General features: G+C 59.8%; 8 protein-coding genes across 8 annotated transcripts; 4 read left to right on the forward strand and 4 right to left on the reverse strand.

Moving 5' to 3' along the window:
- Positions 1–352: 352 nt before the first annotated feature.
- On the forward strand, positions 353–1,418 carry LY79DRAFT_541705 (mediator of RNA polymerase II transcription complex subunit 8-domain-containing protein). Its single transcript, XM_060556951.1, has 2 exons — positions 353–572; positions 710–1,418. The coding sequence occupies exons 1-2, from the start codon at positions 433–435 to the stop codon at positions 1,356–1,358; spliced, it is 789 nt and encodes a 262-aa protein (XP_060418247.1). The 5' UTR covers positions 353–432; the 3' UTR covers positions 1,359–1,418.
- A 1,078-nt stretch (positions 1,419–2,496) lies between these two features.
- On the forward strand, positions 2,497–3,427 carry LY79DRAFT_386275 (uncharacterized protein). The gene has a single exon (XM_060552904.1). It carries the CDS (start codon positions 2,800–2,802, stop codon positions 3,361–3,363), a length of 564 nt encoding a protein of 187 aa, XP_060418248.1. The 5' UTR covers positions 2,497–2,799; the 3' UTR covers positions 3,364–3,427.
- A 761-nt stretch (positions 3,428–4,188) lies between these two features.
- Positions 4,189–5,270, forward strand: LY79DRAFT_508051 (uncharacterized protein; the record flags this gene model as incomplete). The annotated part of the gene is made up of 3 exons (XM_060553889.1): positions 4,189–4,371; positions 4,462–4,730; positions 4,802–5,270. 3 exons carry the CDS (start codon positions 4,189–4,191, stop codon positions 5,268–5,270), a joined length of 921 nt encoding a protein of 306 aa, XP_060418249.1.
- A 323-nt stretch (positions 5,271–5,593) lies between these two features.
- On the reverse strand, positions 5,594–7,982 carry LY79DRAFT_587467 (fungal-specific transcription factor; the record flags this gene model as incomplete). The annotated part of the gene is made up of 5 exons (XM_060560773.1): positions 5,594–6,268; positions 6,340–6,849; positions 6,897–7,590; positions 7,661–7,789; positions 7,891–7,982. 5 exons carry the CDS (start codon positions 7,980–7,982, stop codon positions 5,594–5,596), a joined length of 2,100 nt encoding a protein of 699 aa, XP_060418250.1.
- An 825-nt stretch (positions 7,983–8,807) lies between these two features.
- Positions 8,808–11,189, reverse strand: LY79DRAFT_587468 (DnaJ domain-containing protein; the record flags this gene model as incomplete). The annotated part of the gene is made up of 1 exon (XM_060560774.1): positions 8,808–11,189. One exon carries the CDS (start codon positions 11,187–11,189, stop codon positions 8,808–8,810), a length of 2,382 nt encoding a protein of 793 aa, XP_060418251.1.
- Positions 11,190–11,210: 21 nt separating this feature from the next.
- On the reverse strand, positions 11,211–12,007 carry LY79DRAFT_541727 (uncharacterized protein). The gene has a single exon (XM_060556952.1). The coding sequence runs from the start codon at positions 11,860–11,862 to the stop codon at positions 11,437–11,439; it is 426 nt and encodes a 141-aa protein (XP_060418252.1). The 5' UTR covers positions 11,863–12,007; the 3' UTR covers positions 11,211–11,436.
- LY79DRAFT_700829 (uncharacterized protein) lies at positions 12,008–14,385 on the forward strand. Its single transcript, XM_060564912.1, has 6 exons — positions 12,008–12,745; positions 12,869–13,012; positions 13,141–13,281; positions 13,391–13,537; positions 13,688–13,723; positions 13,788–14,385. The coding sequence occupies exons 1-6, from the start codon at positions 12,350–12,352 to the stop codon at positions 13,905–13,907; spliced, it is 984 nt and encodes a 327-aa protein (XP_060418253.1). The 5' UTR covers positions 12,008–12,349; the 3' UTR covers positions 13,908–14,385.
- Positions 14,386–14,798: 413 nt separating this feature from the next.
- LY79DRAFT_576736 (WD domain-containing protein) lies at positions 14,799–17,233 on the reverse strand (the record flags this gene model as incomplete). Its single annotated transcript, XM_060559820.1, has 4 exons — positions 14,799–15,429; positions 15,484–16,858; positions 16,924–17,026; positions 17,114–17,233. The coding sequence occupies 4 exons, from the start codon at positions 17,231–17,233 to the stop codon at positions 14,799–14,801; spliced, it is 2,229 nt and encodes a 742-aa protein (XP_060418254.1).
- Between the last annotated feature and the right edge of the window lie 2,071 nt (positions 17,234–19,304).

A 19,304-nucleotide genomic window follows, 5' to 3' on the forward strand; every position in this document is an offset into this window, starting at 1 on the left:
GCTTCACAGGAATGCGCCGACCGATGGCGGGGGCACTGCTCAGAGCTCAGACTGCGTAGAGCGGAGCCCGACGGGCCCCACTTAACCCCACAGGCCGATTTTCTAGAACGTCACGTCCCCGACGGGGGTCGAAGCTTCTTAGAACCGCACCTCAACTTCAAACCCCCAAAACCCACCCACGATCGCGAAGCTCCGGGCCTTCGCAAACGAGTGACCCGACTCCCCCCCTCCATTCCACGTCGCAAACTATCTCAATCACTGCCGAAATATTCTATCTGCGGCAACCTCAACCCCGAAAACGTGACTCTGGCGCGTCGGTCGCGACTGAGAAGAGCCCCCCCCCCCCCCCCCCCCCACCGGACGACGGGTTCCCACCGATCGAAGCTTCCACATCGCGTCGCCCGCTGGCCTCCTAGACAGTAACACGCGGCCATGGAGAAGCCAAATGCGCTCGGCATCTCCGCCGATGAGTTCAAGGCGATTGAGCAGACGCGCCAGCGCCTGTTCCAGCTCTCCAACAGCATCCAGGGTTTGAAGATTGACGTCTTGAAGAGCAACCCCCTTCCGCCGCCGTGAGTTGCACTCCACCATCCTTCTAACTCCTTACTCCTACCACACCTTCCTCTATTTTCTGTGTCGGATCGTCTACAACAAGCCTCACAAAAGAAACCGCGAGATATGTCAGGCTAACCATGGGCCCCCTTTCCAGATCATCCCTCCAGGCGCAATCCCAGATCCTCCTCCGCAACCTTCAGTCCCTCCTCGAGACGCTGACGGAGAACACCCACGTCTTCCAGCACCTGCACGTGTTCCCGGACGTCGCGTACCCGGGCCGCGTGCACGAGAACATCCTCACGCAGCTTCTCCGCAAGAAGCTCGAGCCGGGCGTCGAGGAGTGGGTCGAGCGCGGGCGCGAGGTGACGAGTGAGCTGCGCGCATCGGCGTCAGGGAGCGGCAGCGGCGGAGAGGCCGGTCTTGAGGAGGTCTGGCGCGGGGTGCGTGACTGGACCGTAGAGCGCGTGCAGCGCTACGTCCTCGAGGAGGCGGGCGACGTCTACACGGCGGAGGAGCGCGAGCGCGGCGTCGAGAACGTGAGGACGGGGCTGAAACGCAGCCTCGAGGACGACGAGGACGATGACGATGAAGAGGAGAGCGACGAGGAAGGCGCGGGGGATGGCGACGTCGCCATGTCCGGGCAGGGCCAGCAGCAGCAGCAGGCGAAGCCGCCGAAGCCCACAGGCCCTGAACCAGAGATGCTGTTCTGGTTCGAGGCGAGGGGAGACTTTGACCTGCCGCAGAACGTGGACCTACTGAGCCAGGCTGGCCTGAAGCGCGGCCTGATGGGGGTGAGGAAGTGAAAAAGGTTTTTACCCCCGAGGGTCCGGGGGGAGGATATGATACCCAGCCGCGACGTCGGCTTTTTTTTTTTCCTCGTAGAAAGGTTTACACGAAATCAAACGGGCTCACATGATTGATTGGTGTCGATTCTCTCTTTCGAGCTGGCTACTGAGGCGATGTCCAGCTTCAGAGAGTCTGCGTCGAGACCGGGTTTGGGAAGGTCGGCCGCCCTTCGTAAGAGACCAACCGCCACACGTTTTAGGTATCGCTGATACGACATACTCGATTACTGAAGTAGCCAGCCTCAACTCACGTTTTATTGTTCAGTCGAAACAGCATTCTTCTTTTTTGTTATATGGTAAACATCGAGTACAGATCTCAGAGCACAAGATTCCTCCTCTTCCTGGGTTTCCTAAACTTGTCTTCCCTACGCCAAATCGAGCTGTTGCTTCTTTATGCTGGACGATATCAGCGCGGTCACACGTGGACAATCACTTTACCTGTGTGGAGGTCGACCACTCATGAACCAGAATAGCTGCCGTGCAGTAGCCCTGGCAGAGCAGTCAGCAGTGTGTGAATTCTAGCAGATGCATCACTTACGGATCCCGGTTAGCAGCAAGTCATACACATACATCGGACCCATGCTCTGGTCTATGGAAATTCTCGAGCTCCCATAGTGTTGTTAAGATCCGGCTAGATTTCCATGGTTTGTAATACCAGAGCTTGTCTGTATTCTCCCATTGTCAACCCTTCTCCGCACCCCGTAACTTCATCATCTTTCGGTTCGAATATGAAGTCGGAATGACCTAGGTTCTCCGGGCAACTAAGCACCGTGTATGACTCTGGGGCAACCATTGTCTGATGGATTTGCTGAGTGGTTTCCCTTGTTTCCACTCAATATGGCGTGTTCCATTATTCAGAAAACTCGTTGACTAGCCTAGTGCTAAGCAATCTGTCATGAAGACAATTCTGAATGTCAAAGTAGTCTGTCGTGTGTCTCTTCTGGGAACGTTTCTATGGTAGTGTCTGGATCTCCCCTCACAGTATTCAAACTCTGTTTTGATAACGCGTAATATTGCTTCTTAGTGTCACTGGGCAACAATAAACCCAGTACATCTATTAATCCGTATACCAAGTCCAACATCTCTCTTCGGTCTCGTAATATCTCTGTTATGAGGTTGCTAATTGTATCGCGGGCCTACAAACCCTCTTTGTTGCCGTGTTGTCTGTAAACATGCCCTTACGAACGCCCCAAGATGTAGCGCCCACCCCAAGGTCTTGTCCAAGGTGTACGGATACTCGGTTCGAAATTACCTGAAACCCACAATCATTCGTTCCCGGCCACCTTCAAGGAGCTGATCAGGATCCGGCCAAGCGTTCTGCGCCTGTGGCTTTCGGTGTTGGTCGATTTTGGGGTTAGTGGCAGTGCGGCTGAGCCGCTGAGGTTCTCCATCCGGCGGAATGATCATCGTGTGGGCAGGCAGATGGAATATAGCAACGGCAACAGTTCCGCTGTGGGCTCGCTCCAAGGGAAAGCGGTCGTCGAATTACGCGAGATGGTCTGAACGAACCCGCTGGCACGCAAGTGAGTCGCTGGGGGAGGGGCTGGTTCTTGTCCAGACTTACCTACTTTACAACATGGCTGCAGATTCTCTCTCATCCGAGAGACATGATCAAGGCAGAAGTGCCGAGGAAATGCGCTGTAGTTGGCCATATATTGGGGGATGTGTGGGTTCAGAGGGGTCTTCCTTGTCATTTCTGATGTGGTGCCTGCACACTCACCATCTTCATTTCGGACCGAAACCCCTCGGCTGGAGAGTTCTAAGCTTCTTGGGTCTACACGGGCGTTGGGAATCGAAGACAAAGAAGAAAGTGCAGGGCTGCGCAGCTAAGCCGGCCGCGGAACCCTCTCGAATATGCCTGTCTCACCTCCTCGTCTGCCTCTGCCCCCAACCCCACAGACACACATCTCTCAATGAGAGCCAGCTGATACGGCAGCTCAAGCACTTTTTCTTTTGTCCCTAGGCCGTAGCGTTAGCCGCAGTCTTCAGCCGCAGTCGCTACTGCTGTCTTGCATTTGCAGGTACAATGAAACCCCTACAAACAACAGTCCAAAGCTGGGTTACCTGCAAAACCCCGTCGTTGCAAGAACGTTAAGCGGCCCTATTGGCGCTAATGCACCGTTTGTTCTGCCGCTGCTGCTGCTGATTCCTTAGCTCCCCCGTCACAGCCCTCCGTGTCTTGCAACAAGCTTTCTCGGATCGAACCTCTTTTTGGTTCTCGCCGCCCAAAAGCCCTAAGGACCCGCGAACTATGCGTTGAACTATTCGACCGGTCCCAGACATTGTGCATACATCTCCCATGATTCCGGGACTAGCATCGTGTGTGGCTTTTTCCAAAGCGCGCCTACACAGCACTCGGCTTCCGTCTCCAAGGTCTGGGGAACCACGCCGCGCCAGCCACGAGATCTAGCCCTGGAAGCCACGGACGCAACTCTGGGCAACTTGGGTGTAGGGAACCCCCCATGGACGGCTTCCCGTGGCAGCTTTTCGTGGCGTCTTTTACGGATGGCGGGCTCAAGGCATTCTGTGCTGCCAATCTTGTCCCGTTGGCACAGGGAGGGGGCCAGGCATAGAAAAGACCAAGGGGGTCCCTTAAAAGGGGGAGAATTAGATGCCGTACTTTTTTCCGCTGTCATACGCGCATATTTGCTGGACACCTCACGCCATCGCCAGCCCTTTTGCTTCTCTTCAACGGGGATTTTGCTCTGGTCTTCTTACTTTCTGCCTAACGCACGTCTAGCCCCCCCCTACCATCACACACGACTTTTCGCTCCAGACGCTGGCGGCAATGGAAAACGACATAAGGTATTCTCGCCAGAGGGTCGCGGGACGCGAGCACATACCGCTCTACCCCAAGGGGTTCATCGCCCTCAGAATCGTCCAGCTGGTGCTCGCCGTCATCGTCACGGGCCTCTGCGCGTTCGGCATCTCTGTTGCGCCCATTAACGGGAACTGCTTCATGATCTTCGTTGTAAGTGGGAAAGGAGGCAGGGAGGTTCCGCCTCAGATGTTCGCGCTTGCTCGCTCGCTCCCCGGCTAACCGTATGTTACACGCCCGCAGTCGCTCTCGACCATGGTCGTCACCGTCTGGCTCATCGTCGCCGAGTTCAGCTCGCCCAAGGCCTACAACTACTGGGCGGTCCTGGCGCTCGACATCTTCCTCCTCTTCTTCTGGCTGTGCTCCTTCGCCCTGCTCGCCACCCAGGTCGGGTACTTGTTCGGCAGCTCCTACTCCTACTACGGCCGCTACTACAACTCGGACATCCCGGATGTCGGGGTCATCTTTTCCGCCTGCATGGCTGCCGCGGCCGGAATCGGCGGGCTCGAATTGTAAGTCCCCTTCCCCCCCTCCCCGTTGAGCACGCCGGCTGCAAGGGAAACACCGCTGACACGGTCGCAAGCGCCCTCTTCATCACGTCGCTGTCTATCCACGGCGTCATGCTTCATCGGCACCGCAAGGCCGGGCTCCACTGCAACCCGGTCGGGTTCTATGCCGCTGCCGCCCCCGTTGTCGCCAACAACGCCGTGCCCGAGAAGGACGGGGTGCAGGTCGCCACGACCTTCAAGCCCGGCCCGAACCAGGCCCACCAGGCCCAAAACGCTCCTCCGTATGTGCAGCATGATGTGAACTACATCAACCAGGTCGCCCCCCAGCAGCATCAGCAGCAGCAAGTCTCCGTGCCGCAGCCGACATTCACACCACCCCCCGCCCAGCCCCAGCAGCAGAACCACTACCCTCAGGCGTCGCCTACGCCCTTGAGCGCGACACATACCGGAGCTTCGTTCCCACAGACCCAGTCGGAGCTGTCAGCAGTGCCCCCGATGCCCAAAGTTCACGAGGCGCCGGGCAACGCCTACCACGCGCAGTGAGGGCGGCATGGACTGCGCATTCGATGCTTGAATTCGGCGGAACGGTTTTCGGGGTAGCACTTACAAAGCACTTCATTTTTGTTGGGGCTGTTTCAGGCTTATCTGGAAGAGAGGGAAGCGGTATAACGGGTCCTGCGAGTTTGTATTGAGGTTATACAAGAAATGGGTACTGGTTTTTTCTTTTTGTAAAAAGAAAAAAGAAAAAAAAAGTTTAAATGATCCTCGGAAGCGATGAAGATGAACGATTTGAGGTTTCTCAGAAAAACACATGTTATCAATACCGACACGGGCCGGCACTACGGGACCGGGGCGTCACAGGCTTCTCAGGTCGAAGCCCAAGTGTCCCAGTTCTCCGCGCTGAAATCGGGCCAATACAGCCCCTGCAGGTCGTCGTAGAAGGACGCCTCCAAGAACTGCAGATCCAAGACCGGCTGCGCCAGGAGCTCCTCCAGCGACGGCTCCGCCAGCGCCATGCCCGCCGTCGTGTGCGCGGGGATCGCCGGGCCGGACTGCGGAGGCACCGAGCGGAGGCCGAGCCCGGCACTTGGCCCCTCCGGGCCTGACGCGAGCCCGGGCAGGCCCGTCCGTTTCGCGTGGAACCTCTCGAGCTCGGCGCGCAGCACGTCGGCGTGGTGGCAGTACTCCTGGGCGGCGAAGTTGCCGGCGTCCCTGAGCTGCGAGAGGAAGCGCGCCGACTCCTCAAAGGCCTCCCTGTCGCCGCGGGCGTCCGGGCCGCCGAGCAGGCTCGAGGCGGCGAGGATGGTGAGCGCGGAGAAGAGGTACTGCGTGTAGAAGTAGTCAAAGGTCGCGAAGGACCCGTCGATCCACGAGTCCGTGAGGAGGCGCACCGAGTGCCGCGCGCAGCGGACGCAGGCCTCGGACAGGGTGACTGCGCTCGCCGGCACCTGCGTCTCCGCCACCGGGGACTCGGACGGCCACGCGGCCACCTTTGTGCGGAGGATGTGGAGCAGTATCGGACGCGTTGCTAGTATTGCGCACTTGTGTAAAGGGGGGGGGATCGTCAGCAGCGTCTCGGATGTTTCGCCGGGGGGGTTCTAGGTGTGCGTACCTGGTTAAAGGAGAGATGAAGAGAGATGCATGTCGGTTCCGTGCCCGCGTTGTCGATTCGCAGGTGGCTTGGCAGGTCTTCCACCCATGAACGGAGATCTTTCAGGGCTTGCTGCACCCTGGTTGAGAGGGTGGCGTCTCCCTGGTTGCGCTGGCCATATATCGAGCGAACAGTCTTTGTTACGAGCGCTGCCAGACGCAGACTGGCGATACGATAGGCCGTGTCGCCGAAATCGTCACCGAATGTTTGGCTCGCAACCGGCTCCGACGGCAAGTCTATTCCGATGTCGCTGTCCTGTATGGCGGTCGGATGCCCCAGTTTAGATGCCCAGACGCGGTCGAAGATGTACGTCGTCCAGAACAGCCGCTTGCGATGTTCGCGGAGGTCCGGGTCGCGAAGCTGAGACTCGGGGATGTTGAGGTGCAGCCCCATGACGATGGCCATGCGCATCGCCGTGCCGGACATGACGAAGGCGCTGTACCGCCGGTTCAGGGCCAGGGAGTAAAAGGACTGGCGCAGGTCAGAACTGATACAGTCACGGCTCCGTCGCGACTCACCAGCAGGAGCATAATCTCGATGGAATCTGTCCCGGGACGCTCATCGAGCACACCTAGTATCCTGGACGCCTTGGCGAAATAAGCCATGCCGGGGAACTCCTTCTCGGAGGGGATGGACCTCGTCGAGTAGAGTTCCCCTATGGCGAACAGCGCCCACAGCTTGGACCTGAGCATGAGATCGCCCCACGAAGGGTTGTGGATGCTCTGCTCCAGGTTTTCCATGACCAGACTCCGGCGCACGACGTGGTAGCGATGGCTCACGTACTTGAGCGCGACCTCGACCAGGAAGCGGGACCTCGACGGGGTCGGCCAGGCGATCTCGGACTTGACGAGGGACATCAGCTCCGTGTCTGGCGCGTAGTTGACCCGGAGCATGTGCCGGGGCTGGAGAGAAAAGGGGTCGGAGATGACCTGGCGGATGCGGGTTGAGAATGCGGCGTCCGCGACCTCTCCGATCAGGATCGGCGTGCGGAAGACGTTTGCGTTGATGAACCACGGCCTCACTTCGAGAGCCGCACTCGCCGTCGCCGCCTCTTCGTTGTCGTTACCCCGACCAGACAACGGCGTCATTGCTCTGTTGCCGGCGCGGCTGCCCTGAGCGACGACATCGTCTTGCGCAGACGTGGAGCACGAGGTGTGCCGGGCGACCTGGCTCTTGAGCCGTTGTATTTCATCCAGAAGCCCGTCGATATAACTATCATGTCGCGTAAGCTTAGGCAGCCAGTGCGAATCGGGGGGAACACGATTCTTCGTTCAAAACTTACCTTTGCCTGACCTTGACCTGTCTGTTGCGGCGCGGGTACGTGCACTCGGTGCCCTTCCCGGCTTGCCGACAGTTTCGACAGGGCTGGTCGCCCGAACACTTGACTTTTCTCGAATGACATCTGCGACAGCTATGCGCTCAAACGCTCGTCAGTAAAAAAAGGGAAAAAAAAAAAAAAAAAAAAAAAAAGGACCCCAGAGAATAGGAAAACGGCTGCTCGAAGGGGCTCACGCGGTCGACTTGATTGGCGGCAGCGGCCCGTCTTCCAAAGGGCTTCTGCTGCCGGCCTCAGTGCTGGGCGGGGTTTCGTTGCATGCTGCCATCGGGAGAGGGGAGGGAGCACTCAACTCGATGCCGCGAACAAAAAGAGACACCGTGGCGGAATAAGGTTTCGCAGTCCAACGTTCGTGTGTTGTTGTTTTTTTCCCTTTACTGCCCGAGAACACACTCACTCGCTGTTGTGACCTTGGATGTGTCAGAAAGGCAGGAAAGGGCGCCTCTCACCGATGACGGCGAAATGACAAGATGCCGATAGGCCAGTTTCGCCGGGGTGGGTCGCCAGGGTTTCCTCATGGGGGAGGCGGGGGCCCAATGCGCCCCGGATTCTCGGAAGCGGCCCGAGCTTGTCTCTCCGGTCTCGTCGGCAAAGCGAGGACTTTACCGAGAGATGAGTCATCCGCCTCGCCTGCAGTCAGACTCGCTCCCTTGAGCCCCATGTCCGCACCGCGAAAGACGGCCACGGATAGCTGGTATGTGAAATCATGCAGAGGCCAATGTAATGCCGTTTTGTTTTCTCTTAATGGTGTCAGTCGGGAAAGTAGCCAAGGAATCGATTGACCTTCGGCATGGCGGTGGAAAGGAGGGACCCAGCTGGGAGATGTGTTCCTCGGAGAAATGCCCCGGGGATGAAGACGCTAATTAGCAAGCCCGACAGTGAGCAACATGCCATTTTCCACATAACGAGACACCGTGATATGAGAATCATATTCTTCCGTTCTATCGGAATGACTGAGGTGGGATATATAAACCGGCAAAACACCTTTCCCATGCAACCCCGTCCCCCCAAGGACTCCCACAATGCTACTCCCTCCCCGCCATCTAATACGTGTTCATCATCATAAAAAATAGAAATAAAAAAAACCTTCAAATCACGACGCGTCCCTCCTCGGAGGCGGGAGGACCAGCTCGTCCCGCCCCATGACCTCCACCGTGCTCTCCCTGCCGCGCCACAGATACCTCACGTGGAGCGCCTTGCGCCGCAGCGGCGCCGGGTCCCAGAACCCCAGCAGCGACCCCTTGCGCACGCCGGCCGGGATCCGCAGCCTGCCGTCCTCCACCAGCGCCGCCACCGCGAGCGTCACGTCCGCGACCTCCTCGGCCGCCCAGCCGCTGCCGCCGCCGCCGCCGCCGCCGTCCTTGACGCCGAACTTTGCGCTGAGCACGACGAGCCCGCCCCGCTGGCGCTCGACGCGCTGGCGCGCCTCGACGGCCCCCGCGAGCAGCGAGGCGACGTCGTCGGCGGCGGCGCGCTTCCGCGCCACATAGGCCTGCAGGTCGACCTCGGCGGGCGGCGCGCGCCTGGGCTTCCGCGGGAGGAGGTGCCGCGCCGCGAAGGCGACGAGGGGCGCCACGCTCGCGTAGAACAAGAGCGACGGGCTGTGGACGGCGTCGCGCGGCGAGAGCAGGACGGGGATGCTGAGGCGCTGGTCGAGGCGGGACCAGTACAGGGAGAGGTGCATGCTGTGCGGGCTTACGCCGAGCTCGAGGCCGAGCTTGGAGAACCGGCCGACGGTCCAGAGGTTCCGGACGGCGACGTACCGGTCCAGGAGGGTGTTGGAGCACAGCTCCAGTTCGAGCCTGGCGGGGCCGGGGCCCGGCAGCGGCAGGTCGCGGCCGTACCTGAGGTAGCCGGCCACCGTGTCCGCCGTCAGGGAGGCCGAGACCGTCCACGAGCCGTCGCTGCCGGCGCTGTTCTCGCAGTCGAGGCCGCGGATGCCGCACTCTCCTCTGGGCGAGTCTTCGTGGCCCGTGGACGGCATCCGCTCCGGCGACGTCGTGTAGCCCACCTCGAAGCTTGCGGACGTCTTCATGGGGAACTCGGTGAGCAGCTGGCTCTTGCTCACCTGGGAGAAGTCGGTGAAGAACTTGATCGTCTCGCCGGGCCAGACGCTCCAGTCGCCGCTGTCGGCGATCGCGTACGCCGTCCCGGCACCCATCCAGCGGTGGATCCCGACCCCGACGCGAGGGGGCGCCCCCGTCCACGGCCTTCCGGACCGCACACTGCCCTCCAGCAGGATCGGGTTCGGGTCGTCGGGCAGATGAATCGGGTGTGACACTCTGGCCGTCAGCGACGACTCCGGGAGGACTTCGCTCTCGACCTCGACCGCCGTCTTGGCGATGCGATCTTCGGCCGTCCTGTGGACGATGTCCTGTCGGAATTTGAGACTGATGAGAGGACATGGGCGCTGCTCCGCGAGCTGCATGATGCGCTTCCGGGGTATGGTCAGGGGCAGCAGTGGTTGGTAGCGGTCCGCCAGCAGCGGCAGAGGAACCCTGTATATCTCCTCGACGATGCCGTAGACCGAGCCGGTCAGGGTTAGCTGGGGCGGGGGCAGGTACACCATGGGCTCCCGCGGGTGGTGGTCGGCATCGGCCTGCTCACGCTCGTTGAACGCAATGGACGGCACGCGCTTCGACGAGGAGGCGGCGCGTCGGCTCGCTGCCAAAGCTGTCCTCTCGACCATCCGGCCGAGCACCGGAAGGCCCACTGTCACGGAGTGGCTCAGGGTGAAATCCAAGGGTGCAACGGCAGAGCTCTCGCGGATGGCCTTGGAGGCATCGAACCGGATGCCCAGATCCGACGACGTCTGCACGACGTCGGCCGCCCGCTGCCTCAGCTGCTCTTTCAGTGATAGATCGTATGCGTACCGGTAGTCCTCGTCGAGAGGGGCGCCAGCCGCGCCGGTCATGTCTCTCAGCTGGGTCGCATCGTACAGCGCTCGTCGGTGAGGGTCGATCAGGGTCTCGAAGCCCCTCTGGACCTGGTCGAAGTAGGGCTGCGCGACGCCGTGCATGTTCTCGGGCAGGCCGTCCTTGTGCAGGTACAGCAGCAAGCGGTGGTAGGCCCTCCGGATCTGGTCGGGCGTCAGGGACGGGTCCTTGGGTAGGCACATCAGGTCGTAGTAGTCCCCCTCGGCGCCGTCGGGGGCGTCGGGGTCGGGGGCGTGCGTGTTCGCAGCGACGGTGCTGTCGTCGGCGAGGTCGGAGGCGAGGGTCATGCGGTCGATGATGGACGAGGCGTCGTCGTCGCCGAACTCGTACTCTTGTCGGGTGGCGGCGAACTGCTCGTTGAGGGAGAAGCGCGAAGAGGCGGAGCGCAGGCTGTGGTGCAGTTGCTGTTGGAAGTTGGCCGGGTGGAGATAGGAGTAGTCCTCCCATGCGGCCGAGGAGCGGGCGGACGAGTTTCTCGAAGGCCCGCCTCGGGTTCGGCGGACCCGGAGGCTGCCGGAGCGGCTCGGGGACTCGGCCATGATCGGGGGGGGGGGGGGGGGGGGGGCGGCGGAGAGAAGAATACTGCGCAATCTGGGAGGAGGAAGAGGAGGAGACGACGGAGGTATGACTGCGACTGCGAATGCAACTGCGACCGCGGTGACGGCGACGACGAAATGGTTGAACAAAGAAAAGTTGTGGAGGACAACAGACAAGGAACATAGGCCCCGTGAGGTTAATTACTCACGCTGCCCATGTTTACTTTCCCGCACGTAGCCCACACTATTACTACGTACATAGTACAACAGACCATGTTGGCCCGCTTGCCTGCCCCGTCGTCCAGCTCAAATAAAGGGGGGAGGGGGCCTTGCGGCTTGGTTGCAGGGATGGATTCCCAGTCGGGGGGAGGAAAACGACTCCGGCTGAGATTTCCAGTGTCAGGGAACATGGGTATGGACAAGGACAGGGACGGGGCATCTCCAGCTCTCCGTTGTTAGGACACGATCCATGCGCTCCTCCCGCTGGATTACCTAATGTGGGCTGGGCAGTGGGAGGAGAGGAGACAGCTTCAGCTGGACAGGATTCATGGTGACAATTGATTGACCCCGCCTGTTGTCTCAGCCCCCAGAACAGCGCTGTTTCCACTGATGGCTGCCACGGCGACGGCGGCAGCGGCAGCCATGTTGCCGAGAGGCTGAAGAACGGCCCCACCATTGCCGGCCCGGGTACGACGCCTACAGGTCAGGTCTGCTAGGTCGGATGGTCTCTAAATCTCTCTAAATCGACTACATGTACTCCGTACATAGGGCTAGTTATGCAGGGCCTAAGCGAGATATCTGCTCTGATGATGCATCATCCCCCAGAAACCCCAGAAACATCCCAACCCTGGCGGGGATGGGTTTTCAGCTGAACCAGCCAGGATTAGCAGCACATGTCAGTCAGCATTTTATCTTCTCATCACCACCAATGCGATTCCCACTCAGCCCTGCATTCTTCACCTCACCTCACCTCACTCAACCCCCATCATTCGTACCATCAAGCCAACAACAGCGCCATGCCCAGCCCGTGACCAAGGGAAAACGAACATGTCGGCCCTCTTCAGACCCACGGACTGGCCGTCCACCACCACCACCACCACCTCCTCGTCCTCGTCCTCGTCTCTCGACGCCAAGGCCCGCAGGCTTGCGCCAGCTGCAGGAAGATGAAGAGGAAGTGCGACAAGTCCCTCCCCGCATGCGGGCTCTGCACCCGCATGGACCGCCGGTGCGACTACGCCGACCCGCCGCCGCCGCAGCAGCAGGACCCTGGGCCGACCGCCGACGACTTCGCCACCCTTCAGTCGAAGCTGCTCGAGCTTGAGAGCCGGCTGGACCACCAGACCTGGCCCACCGCCGCCGCCGCCGCCGCCGCCGCCGCTCCTCCTCTTTTCTCCGACGCAGACGCGGCAACGGCCCTTGGCGCGGTCGTCGGATCCGGTCTTGGCTCCGACCACCCGGGCTCGACGTCGGCGCACTACCCACCCGACGTGTTCCTCGACATATGGGCCTTCAAAGCGTTGAACCAGTCTCTCCCGCAGCCCTCGGTCGACATCCCCGCCGTACGTCGCCGCCGCCACAACTCACAGCATCCAACATGTCCCCTCCGCTAACCCCCCTCCCCCTTGATGGCGGGAAGGAGGAGGGGGGAAAAAAACACCCCGGCTGACGCGCGCTGAGAACAGGAAGTGCTGGGGCTGCTGGGCGACAGCGCCGCGGTCCAGCGGGCCGTCGAGGCCTACTTCGCCGGCACCCACGCCTGGCTGCCCATCATCTCCAGGAAGCGCATGCCCATGGGCGCCGCCCTGGCCCAGGGCGGCCCGGACCTGGTCATGCTCTTCCTCGCCACCGCCCGCCCGCCCCGCGCCTCCCCCCGCTCTCCGAAGTCTACGGCGCCGCGAAGCGCTTCCTGTCGCTGCTCGAGGGCGCCGGCTTCGCGTCGCTGATGGTCCTGTAGGCCATGGTGCTAGTCGCCTACTTTGAGTACGCGCACGCCGTGTACCCGGCCGCCTGGCTCACCGTCGCGTCCTGCATGCGGTACGCCGACTTTCTCGGCCTGCCGGGGCTTCGCGAGAGCAACCTTACGCTAAAAGTGCCGGTATGCCCCCCCCTCCCCTCTTTGTTTCTCGTTATTACCCCTGAACCGGTTGAAAAAAAAAATGAAATAAAAACAAAGAACCTCCGCTGATTACTGCACGGGTGGCAAGTCAACGTGGACGGAGATGGAGGAGCGGTTGAGGACGTGGTGGGCGATCCTCGTCCTCGACCGCATCATCTGCCTCGGCAACGGGAAGCGCTACCTCTCGCCCGAACCCGACGACGACATGAACTCTCCCGTAGACAACGAGATTTGGGTAAAAAACATATCCACTTTTCTTTTTCTTCATCCTTTTCTACCAAGCCCCCCCCCCCACCCGGCTCGCTAACTCGCAAGAAAAAGAAAAAAGAAGAAAAAAGAAGAAAAAAGAAGAAAAAAGAAGAAAAAATCTAACACCGTTCCCTAGGATGAAGGCCACATCGGCCGCGCGACCCACCACACCGTCGCCTCGCCGCCCCCCTCGAACCCGTCCCCCTTCTCCTCCCTCTGCCGCATCGCTGACCGAGGAGCTGCTGCTCCTGCTGCTGCTGCCGCTCCGGGAAGACGACCCCGCCGGCAACGGCGGCACCGACGTGAGCCCGCTCGTCCTCGACGCGCTGTACGGCGCCGGCGCCACCCTCGCGTGAATCGTCCGCGAGAAGGGGCCGGCGCGGCACACCGACGGCGTCGCAGCCATCAAGCGCTGCCTGGGGCGCCTGGGCGCGCGGTGGGGGCTGGCGACGGAGTACGGGCGCATGCTGGAGCTGGAGCAGCAGGACCTTGCCTTCATGATGCAGGAGGGGGAGGGGGACACTCCACGCTGCACATCTAGTGATTTTCTTTTTGATTTTCCCCTTTTTCTCAGCACGGCTCCAAGGTCGTCAATGGGTGGTGGGCAAGGCAAGGAATGGTATATATAGGGAGATAATGGGAAATGGGGCTTGATTTCTACCAAAAAGTCTAGTCAAATAATACCAAGATGGGGGGGGTGACGACGTTCCAGGAAGCCTGGCCCTGCGCAATGTTGTAGATACCAATAGCATGCCCTTTCAGAAGGAGTTTTTCTTCATTCTCTTTTTTTGTTTCTTAGAAAAAAGAAGAAAAAGAAAAAAAAAAAAAGCTCCCACCAACTAACCATCCACCCCTCGTGACTCTACTTTTGTCCGGCATCGTCCCCGACAACCTCCAACCCCGGGTCATGACATGTCGTTGCACGGCCCCACTTTGCTTCCGTCAGCAATCGGCATCTCGCTGCTGCGAGAACAAACACACGCACTATACGGATATAAATGGGGCAATTCATTCCAGTCAGACTAGAGACAATATCGCTACAAAGTCCTTGTTGTACCAAACGCCGTACTCATGCAAAGCAAATTCGTCCGTCACCTCGGTCCCAACATAGGCTCGTCTTCCATTTGCCTTCGCGCGGCATTCAAACCCATGTTTCATGTTTCTTCGACCAAGCAACGCTTTTTCTCCATGACTCATTGTACACGACAGGATTCGAACACTCATGCACCTTGTGACGCCGTCTACGGCTACGGCTTCGGTTCCACCAGCGTTGGTGCGATCCGTCTCTTCTTGGGCTCGCTGCCCTCCTCCTTCTCCCCTTCGCTGGCATCGCGCTTGATCCCGCTGGCTGCTGTGCCGCTGGCCGTACCGCTCGTCGAGCCGCTTGCTGTGGTGGCCGCGGCGTTGGTGCGCGGCGTCTCGGGCGGCGTGGTGATGGGAACCCCCGTGACCTTGGTAGAGTTGGCGACCGCGATGCCGGGCACGCTACCGACAATCAGGGGGGGGTTGGTGACCACGTTCGATGACTGTGTCGCCACGGACGAGGTCGAGTTTGATCGCGCCGGCGACTGGGGCCGCTGGCTGACGAAGCCGGCAGGCGGCGGCGACGGGGCGGTAAAAGAGCTCATCGAATTGCGGTGATGATGCGTCCCGCCATTGTGGAACGGGGACGGAGGAGCGAACACCGCACTCGGGGTGGGAATCGGGGTGTTCTGGTTCGATGACGACGTCGGTGCTGCTGCGCTGCTGGGCACGGCCGGGCTCTTGGTGGTGGGCAAGTCTCCTTGATAGACCTGGCCCAGCTCGCCAGGCGCGAAAGACAGGGTTGAGCAGAAACCGTCCGAGGACGAGACCAGGAGCGTCAGTCCGTCGCTCGACCTGAGCACAATGTTAGGAAACAACAATCAACTCGGTACGCGAAGCACGACTTACCAGGCCAGGTCCGTGAATGTGGCACAGTGGAGGTTGCTGACGATACAAATGGGCGTTTGCTGCTGAGAATCGTAGAGAAGGACGGAGTCTTGGGTCGCGACTGCATATATCATTCTGTACGGCAAGGCGAAGGCCGCCTTTGGGCCAGGAGTAGCGACGCTCGGCTCGGCCTTGTTCGGGACAGGGCTCGACTCGGGGACTGAAGTAGGCGGAGGAGGCGGGTCCATGACCGATATGTTTCCCGTCGGCTTCGAGACAGGATCCGGCAGGGCGGGTATAGGGTCCTCGGAAGAAGATGTGTCGATGGTGATGTGTTTGGTCACGGGGGGCGACGTCCGCAAGGTGTAGAAAATGGGCGAGCATTTCACGACGACGGATGGCTTCTTGTGGCCGGGCAGGTGCGCAATGGGCGCCTTGTTAATGCCGCCTCTCGTGTAGATGTAGACAGTATTCGTCACCTCAAAGGTTGGCTTCGCGCTGCCCTCCGAGTTGTGCTGGGTTTGGTACTGGCCGGCCGGGGTGAGAAGAAGACTGCCATCGGGCGTGAAAGTGAGACGCCGAAAGAAGGAAGACAGCGTCTCGTTTGCGTACAGGGTCGAGTTTTTCATGCCGAGACCGCCCGATGGGTGAGGCTTCGGCGAAGGCTCCATCGGCATGACGGCCGGCAGAGGCATCGATGGTGCGGGGGATGGCGAGCGTCGTGACGAGAACGAGGACCGCCTACTATGGCTGATGACGCTCGGCGGGTTCATCGGCAGCGCAACCAAAGTCGGGGTGCCGGGGGCGGACGGCACGGGGGACCCTATGGCCTGTTCCAGGGTGAGGTGGGCCCGCATGTTGAAGTCTGGAGGCGCAGGGCTGTTCGAGGATATGCGGCGGGGTGGCAGGTCACTCTTGCTGTGGCTCGCGATCTTGGAGGGCTTGTCATCGTGGTTGCCGCTGAGGGTGTTCTGGCCATCCTTGGTCTTGAGAGAGTATATGTGCACGGATCGGTCGGACGACTGGGTAGCGATGTACTCGTTCAGAGGATCCCACGCGACTCCCTGGACGTAGTGGCTATGCTCAGCGATCTGGCGTACCAGAGTACCTGGATAGGTCAGCGGATGAAGGCGGCAAGGGCGGGTTCGCCTAGGAGACGTACCGGAGCTGGCACTGTAGATTCGAGCAATGTTGTCCATGCTCCCGATGATGAAGTAGGAGCTATCGGGAGACCAGGCCAGGTCGTATATCTCGGACCCGCTAGACCGACACATGTGCTTGGTGCGCCAGGTCTCCTTATCCTCAAGACCTTCGTTGCCGAAGGCGGGGCCGGTGTGCTCGGACATGACCCAGATGATGACATTACCATCGTCGCCTGCGGAAGCAAGGATCTCGCCTGGAGGAGAGGGAAACGGTCAGCGGGCGCGACAGGAGACAAGCTGGAAGGGGGGGGGGGGGTACCTTTGGGGGCCCAGCGGACGACGTTGACTGCTTGCGAGTGTTTGGTCAGGGTGGACAGGTACTCAACCTTTCGATCTTCGCCGTCGCTGTCGACCTTCCAGAGCTGGGTCGGGGGTGTCAGCCTCGCCAGGCCAGGGCAGCCGCGTCAAGAGGTTGCAGGCAGGGTCGGCGGTTCAGGGTTTGGACGTACTCTCACGTTGTTGTCTCCTCCAGCGGTGGCCAGACGGCCTTTGCCGTGGGGCTCGAAATGGGCCGAGTAGACGGGGGCATTCTGGTCGTGCCAATTGATGATAAGCGGCGTGCTCTTCATCGTGACTGCGTGAGGGTGCGACCGTTTCGAGACATGTGCGGGATCGTGGGGAGCTCGAAGAGTCGGAGAGGGTTCGTCGTCGGCTCACACGACGGAGGTTCGTAGGGCGGGAGGCGGCGGCGCCGTCAAGGGTAGGGAGGAAGAGCTTATTGGGGGGAGGATTGATTCCAATCGTGGTTTCGAATGGCAAAGCTCGGCAGCTTCGTGCGGGATTCGCGGCGAGCTGATATTGATGAGGGGGCCGGCAGGCTAAGGCCAAGCAAGGCTGAAGCCGAGGGGGAGGTTGAGCGTTACTACGAAGCTCGGTAAGAGGAAGCTCGAAAGATTGGGGTCGGTGTTGTGGCCCGCAGCTCTTGCAGCAAGCAGCGCAGTTGGTCGACGGCTTGCGCAGCTGCCAGAGGGCCAAGGTAATGGAGGATGTGTGTGTGCGGGTGTTTATGCGGGTGTGGTTCAGGTGCTGGTGCTGGTGGTTAGATTGGTGGGAATGGTGTGTGCGTACGAGTGTTTAGTATAGGTACCCCAACGTACGTAACGACAAGCGAAGGGGGAAGAGGTGTGGAATTGTCCCCGGAAACAATGAGAGAAGAAAGGGAAAATTGGGAAGATGAACAATTGGACTTGGCAAGGAATTGTCACGAGGGGCCTAATAATGGATGAAAGGTCGTTCCTGAGCGAGCAGGGCAGGGTTGCGGAGTTTTGGGGGGGGGGGGGGGGGGGGATGGTTTGGCTGGCCCAGTGTCTCCCGGCGGACGGTTTGCAAGGAAGCTCGGACGGGGGGGACGGGCCTTCAACGCAACAAGAAACAGCAAAGTAAGGTAAGCTAAGCTAAGCAAGTAAGAAGCAAGCAAGCGAGCAAGCGAGCAAAGCAAAGCAAAGCAAAGCAAAACAAAGCAAAGTAAAGCAAAGCAAAGCAAAGCAAGCAAAGCAAAGCAAAGCAATGGACGCGCTGCACGACGTGACTGTGATCTGCCTGTGGATTCATCACCCGCAGGTGGGGGGTGTAAGGCGAGATGAGATGTTGGATCGGAGAGGGAGGCCTTGTTGCAGCTGCAGCGCAGCGCCCAGCATCGGCACCAGTGTTATACGTGTATGGTGTGCGTCGTATGTGTGTGTTCGTACATATCACCTACTTACCTACCTTAGGTACGGATACCTTACCTAGGTAAGGTAAGATACTACTCCCTATGTAGGCAGGTACCTATGTAGGTTAGCTGACCCGGTGAGGAAAAGGTGCACAGGGAAGCAGCCGGTCGCAGGCCGTTTCCGACGGGTGGTGGTGGTGGTGGCCAATCGGAGAGCTCTGTCGCGAGACTGGCCAAAAAAAGCCCACACACAGACTTTGGGGCCGTGAAACCTTGGTTTGGTTGGCTGCCGCAGCTGTTTTCCCAAAGCAAAACCGGCCCTCTCTCTCATGGTGCTGGAACCAGCCTTTTTATTATAATCATCAACACTACGGAGTATTACTATTGCTTTGCTGTTGTTGCTACTCTCGTTTCATTTACCCGTGCCTCGCCTTCTGTCTCGTTCTACTCTGTTGCCAATTTCATTTTTATTCTTCTTCTTCTTCTTGATCCATCCTTCTCTTTCCCGGTACTCATTTCAGCCGAAACTTGGCCGAAGCCCCGGTCCCTCTCCTTTTTCTTCATCAACATGATGCCGCGAGCAAGGAATGCGGCCGGCGTCCCCGCCTTACCCGCCGCCCGTTGACGGGAGTCGGCGGTCCTTCATCCACCATGACCTACCTTGTTGCTGGGCTTGGAAAAGTTTAAACGCCTATACCCCCCGGTAAGCTACCGGCGTTGACCTCGTCTCATCCAGCCTCTCCTTGCGCCCTTGCAGCGTGATATCTGATGTCTCTCCCTTTGGGCCGACGAGGCTCAGCCTTTGGTCCAAACGACAACCCTACCCTGCATTCCTCTTCCATCGCTGAAGCGGTCAGGGGGGGCGGCCAGCCAGTCTCATCTTACTCGACACGAACTCTCAAGCATCTGGCAGACTGTCTAGTGAGTGAGTGAGTTGACTGGTGGTCGCTACAGGGCTGACGCGCTCCGCCAATGAGCGCATGTGTGAT

This window comes from Colletotrichum navitas (genome assembly GCF_030913465.1).
Source record: "Colletotrichum navitas strain CBS 125086 chromosome Unknown LY79scaffold_8, whole genome shotgun sequence".
Lineage (NCBI taxonomy): Eukaryota > Fungi > Ascomycota > Sordariomycetes > Glomerellales > Glomerellaceae > Colletotrichum > Colletotrichum navitas.

Excerpts from the sequence above, each read along its gene's own strand:
- LY79DRAFT_541705 (XM_060556951.1), top strand. The coding sequence starts at position 433 with ATGGAGAAGCCAAATGCGCTCGGCATCTCCGCCGATGAGTTCAAGGCG. Across the intron at positions 573-709 it reads AGCAACCCCCTTCCGCCGCC|ATCATCCCTCCAGGCGCAAT; the intron begins GTGAGTTGCACT and ends CCCCCTTTCCAG.
- LY79DRAFT_386275 (XM_060552904.1), top strand. The coding sequence starts at position 2,800 with ATGATCATCGTGTGGGCAGGCAGATGGAATATAGCAACGGCAACAGTT.
- LY79DRAFT_541727 (XM_060556952.1), bottom strand. The coding sequence starts at position 11,862 with ATGGTGGGGCCGTTCTTCAGCCTCTCGGCAACATGGCTGCCGCTGCCG.
- LY79DRAFT_700829 (XM_060564912.1), top strand. The coding sequence starts at position 12,350 with ATGAAGAGGAAGTGCGACAAGTCCCTCCCCGCATGCGGGCTCTGCACC. Across the intron at positions 13,282-13,390 it reads ACCTTACGCTAAAAGTGCCG|TCAACGTGGACGGAGATGGA; the intron begins GTATGCCCCCCC and ends ACGGGTGGCAAG. Across the intron at positions 13,538-13,687 it reads CCGTAGACAACGAGATTTGG|GATGAAGGCCACATCGGCCG; the intron begins GTAAAAAACATA and ends ACCGTTCCCTAG.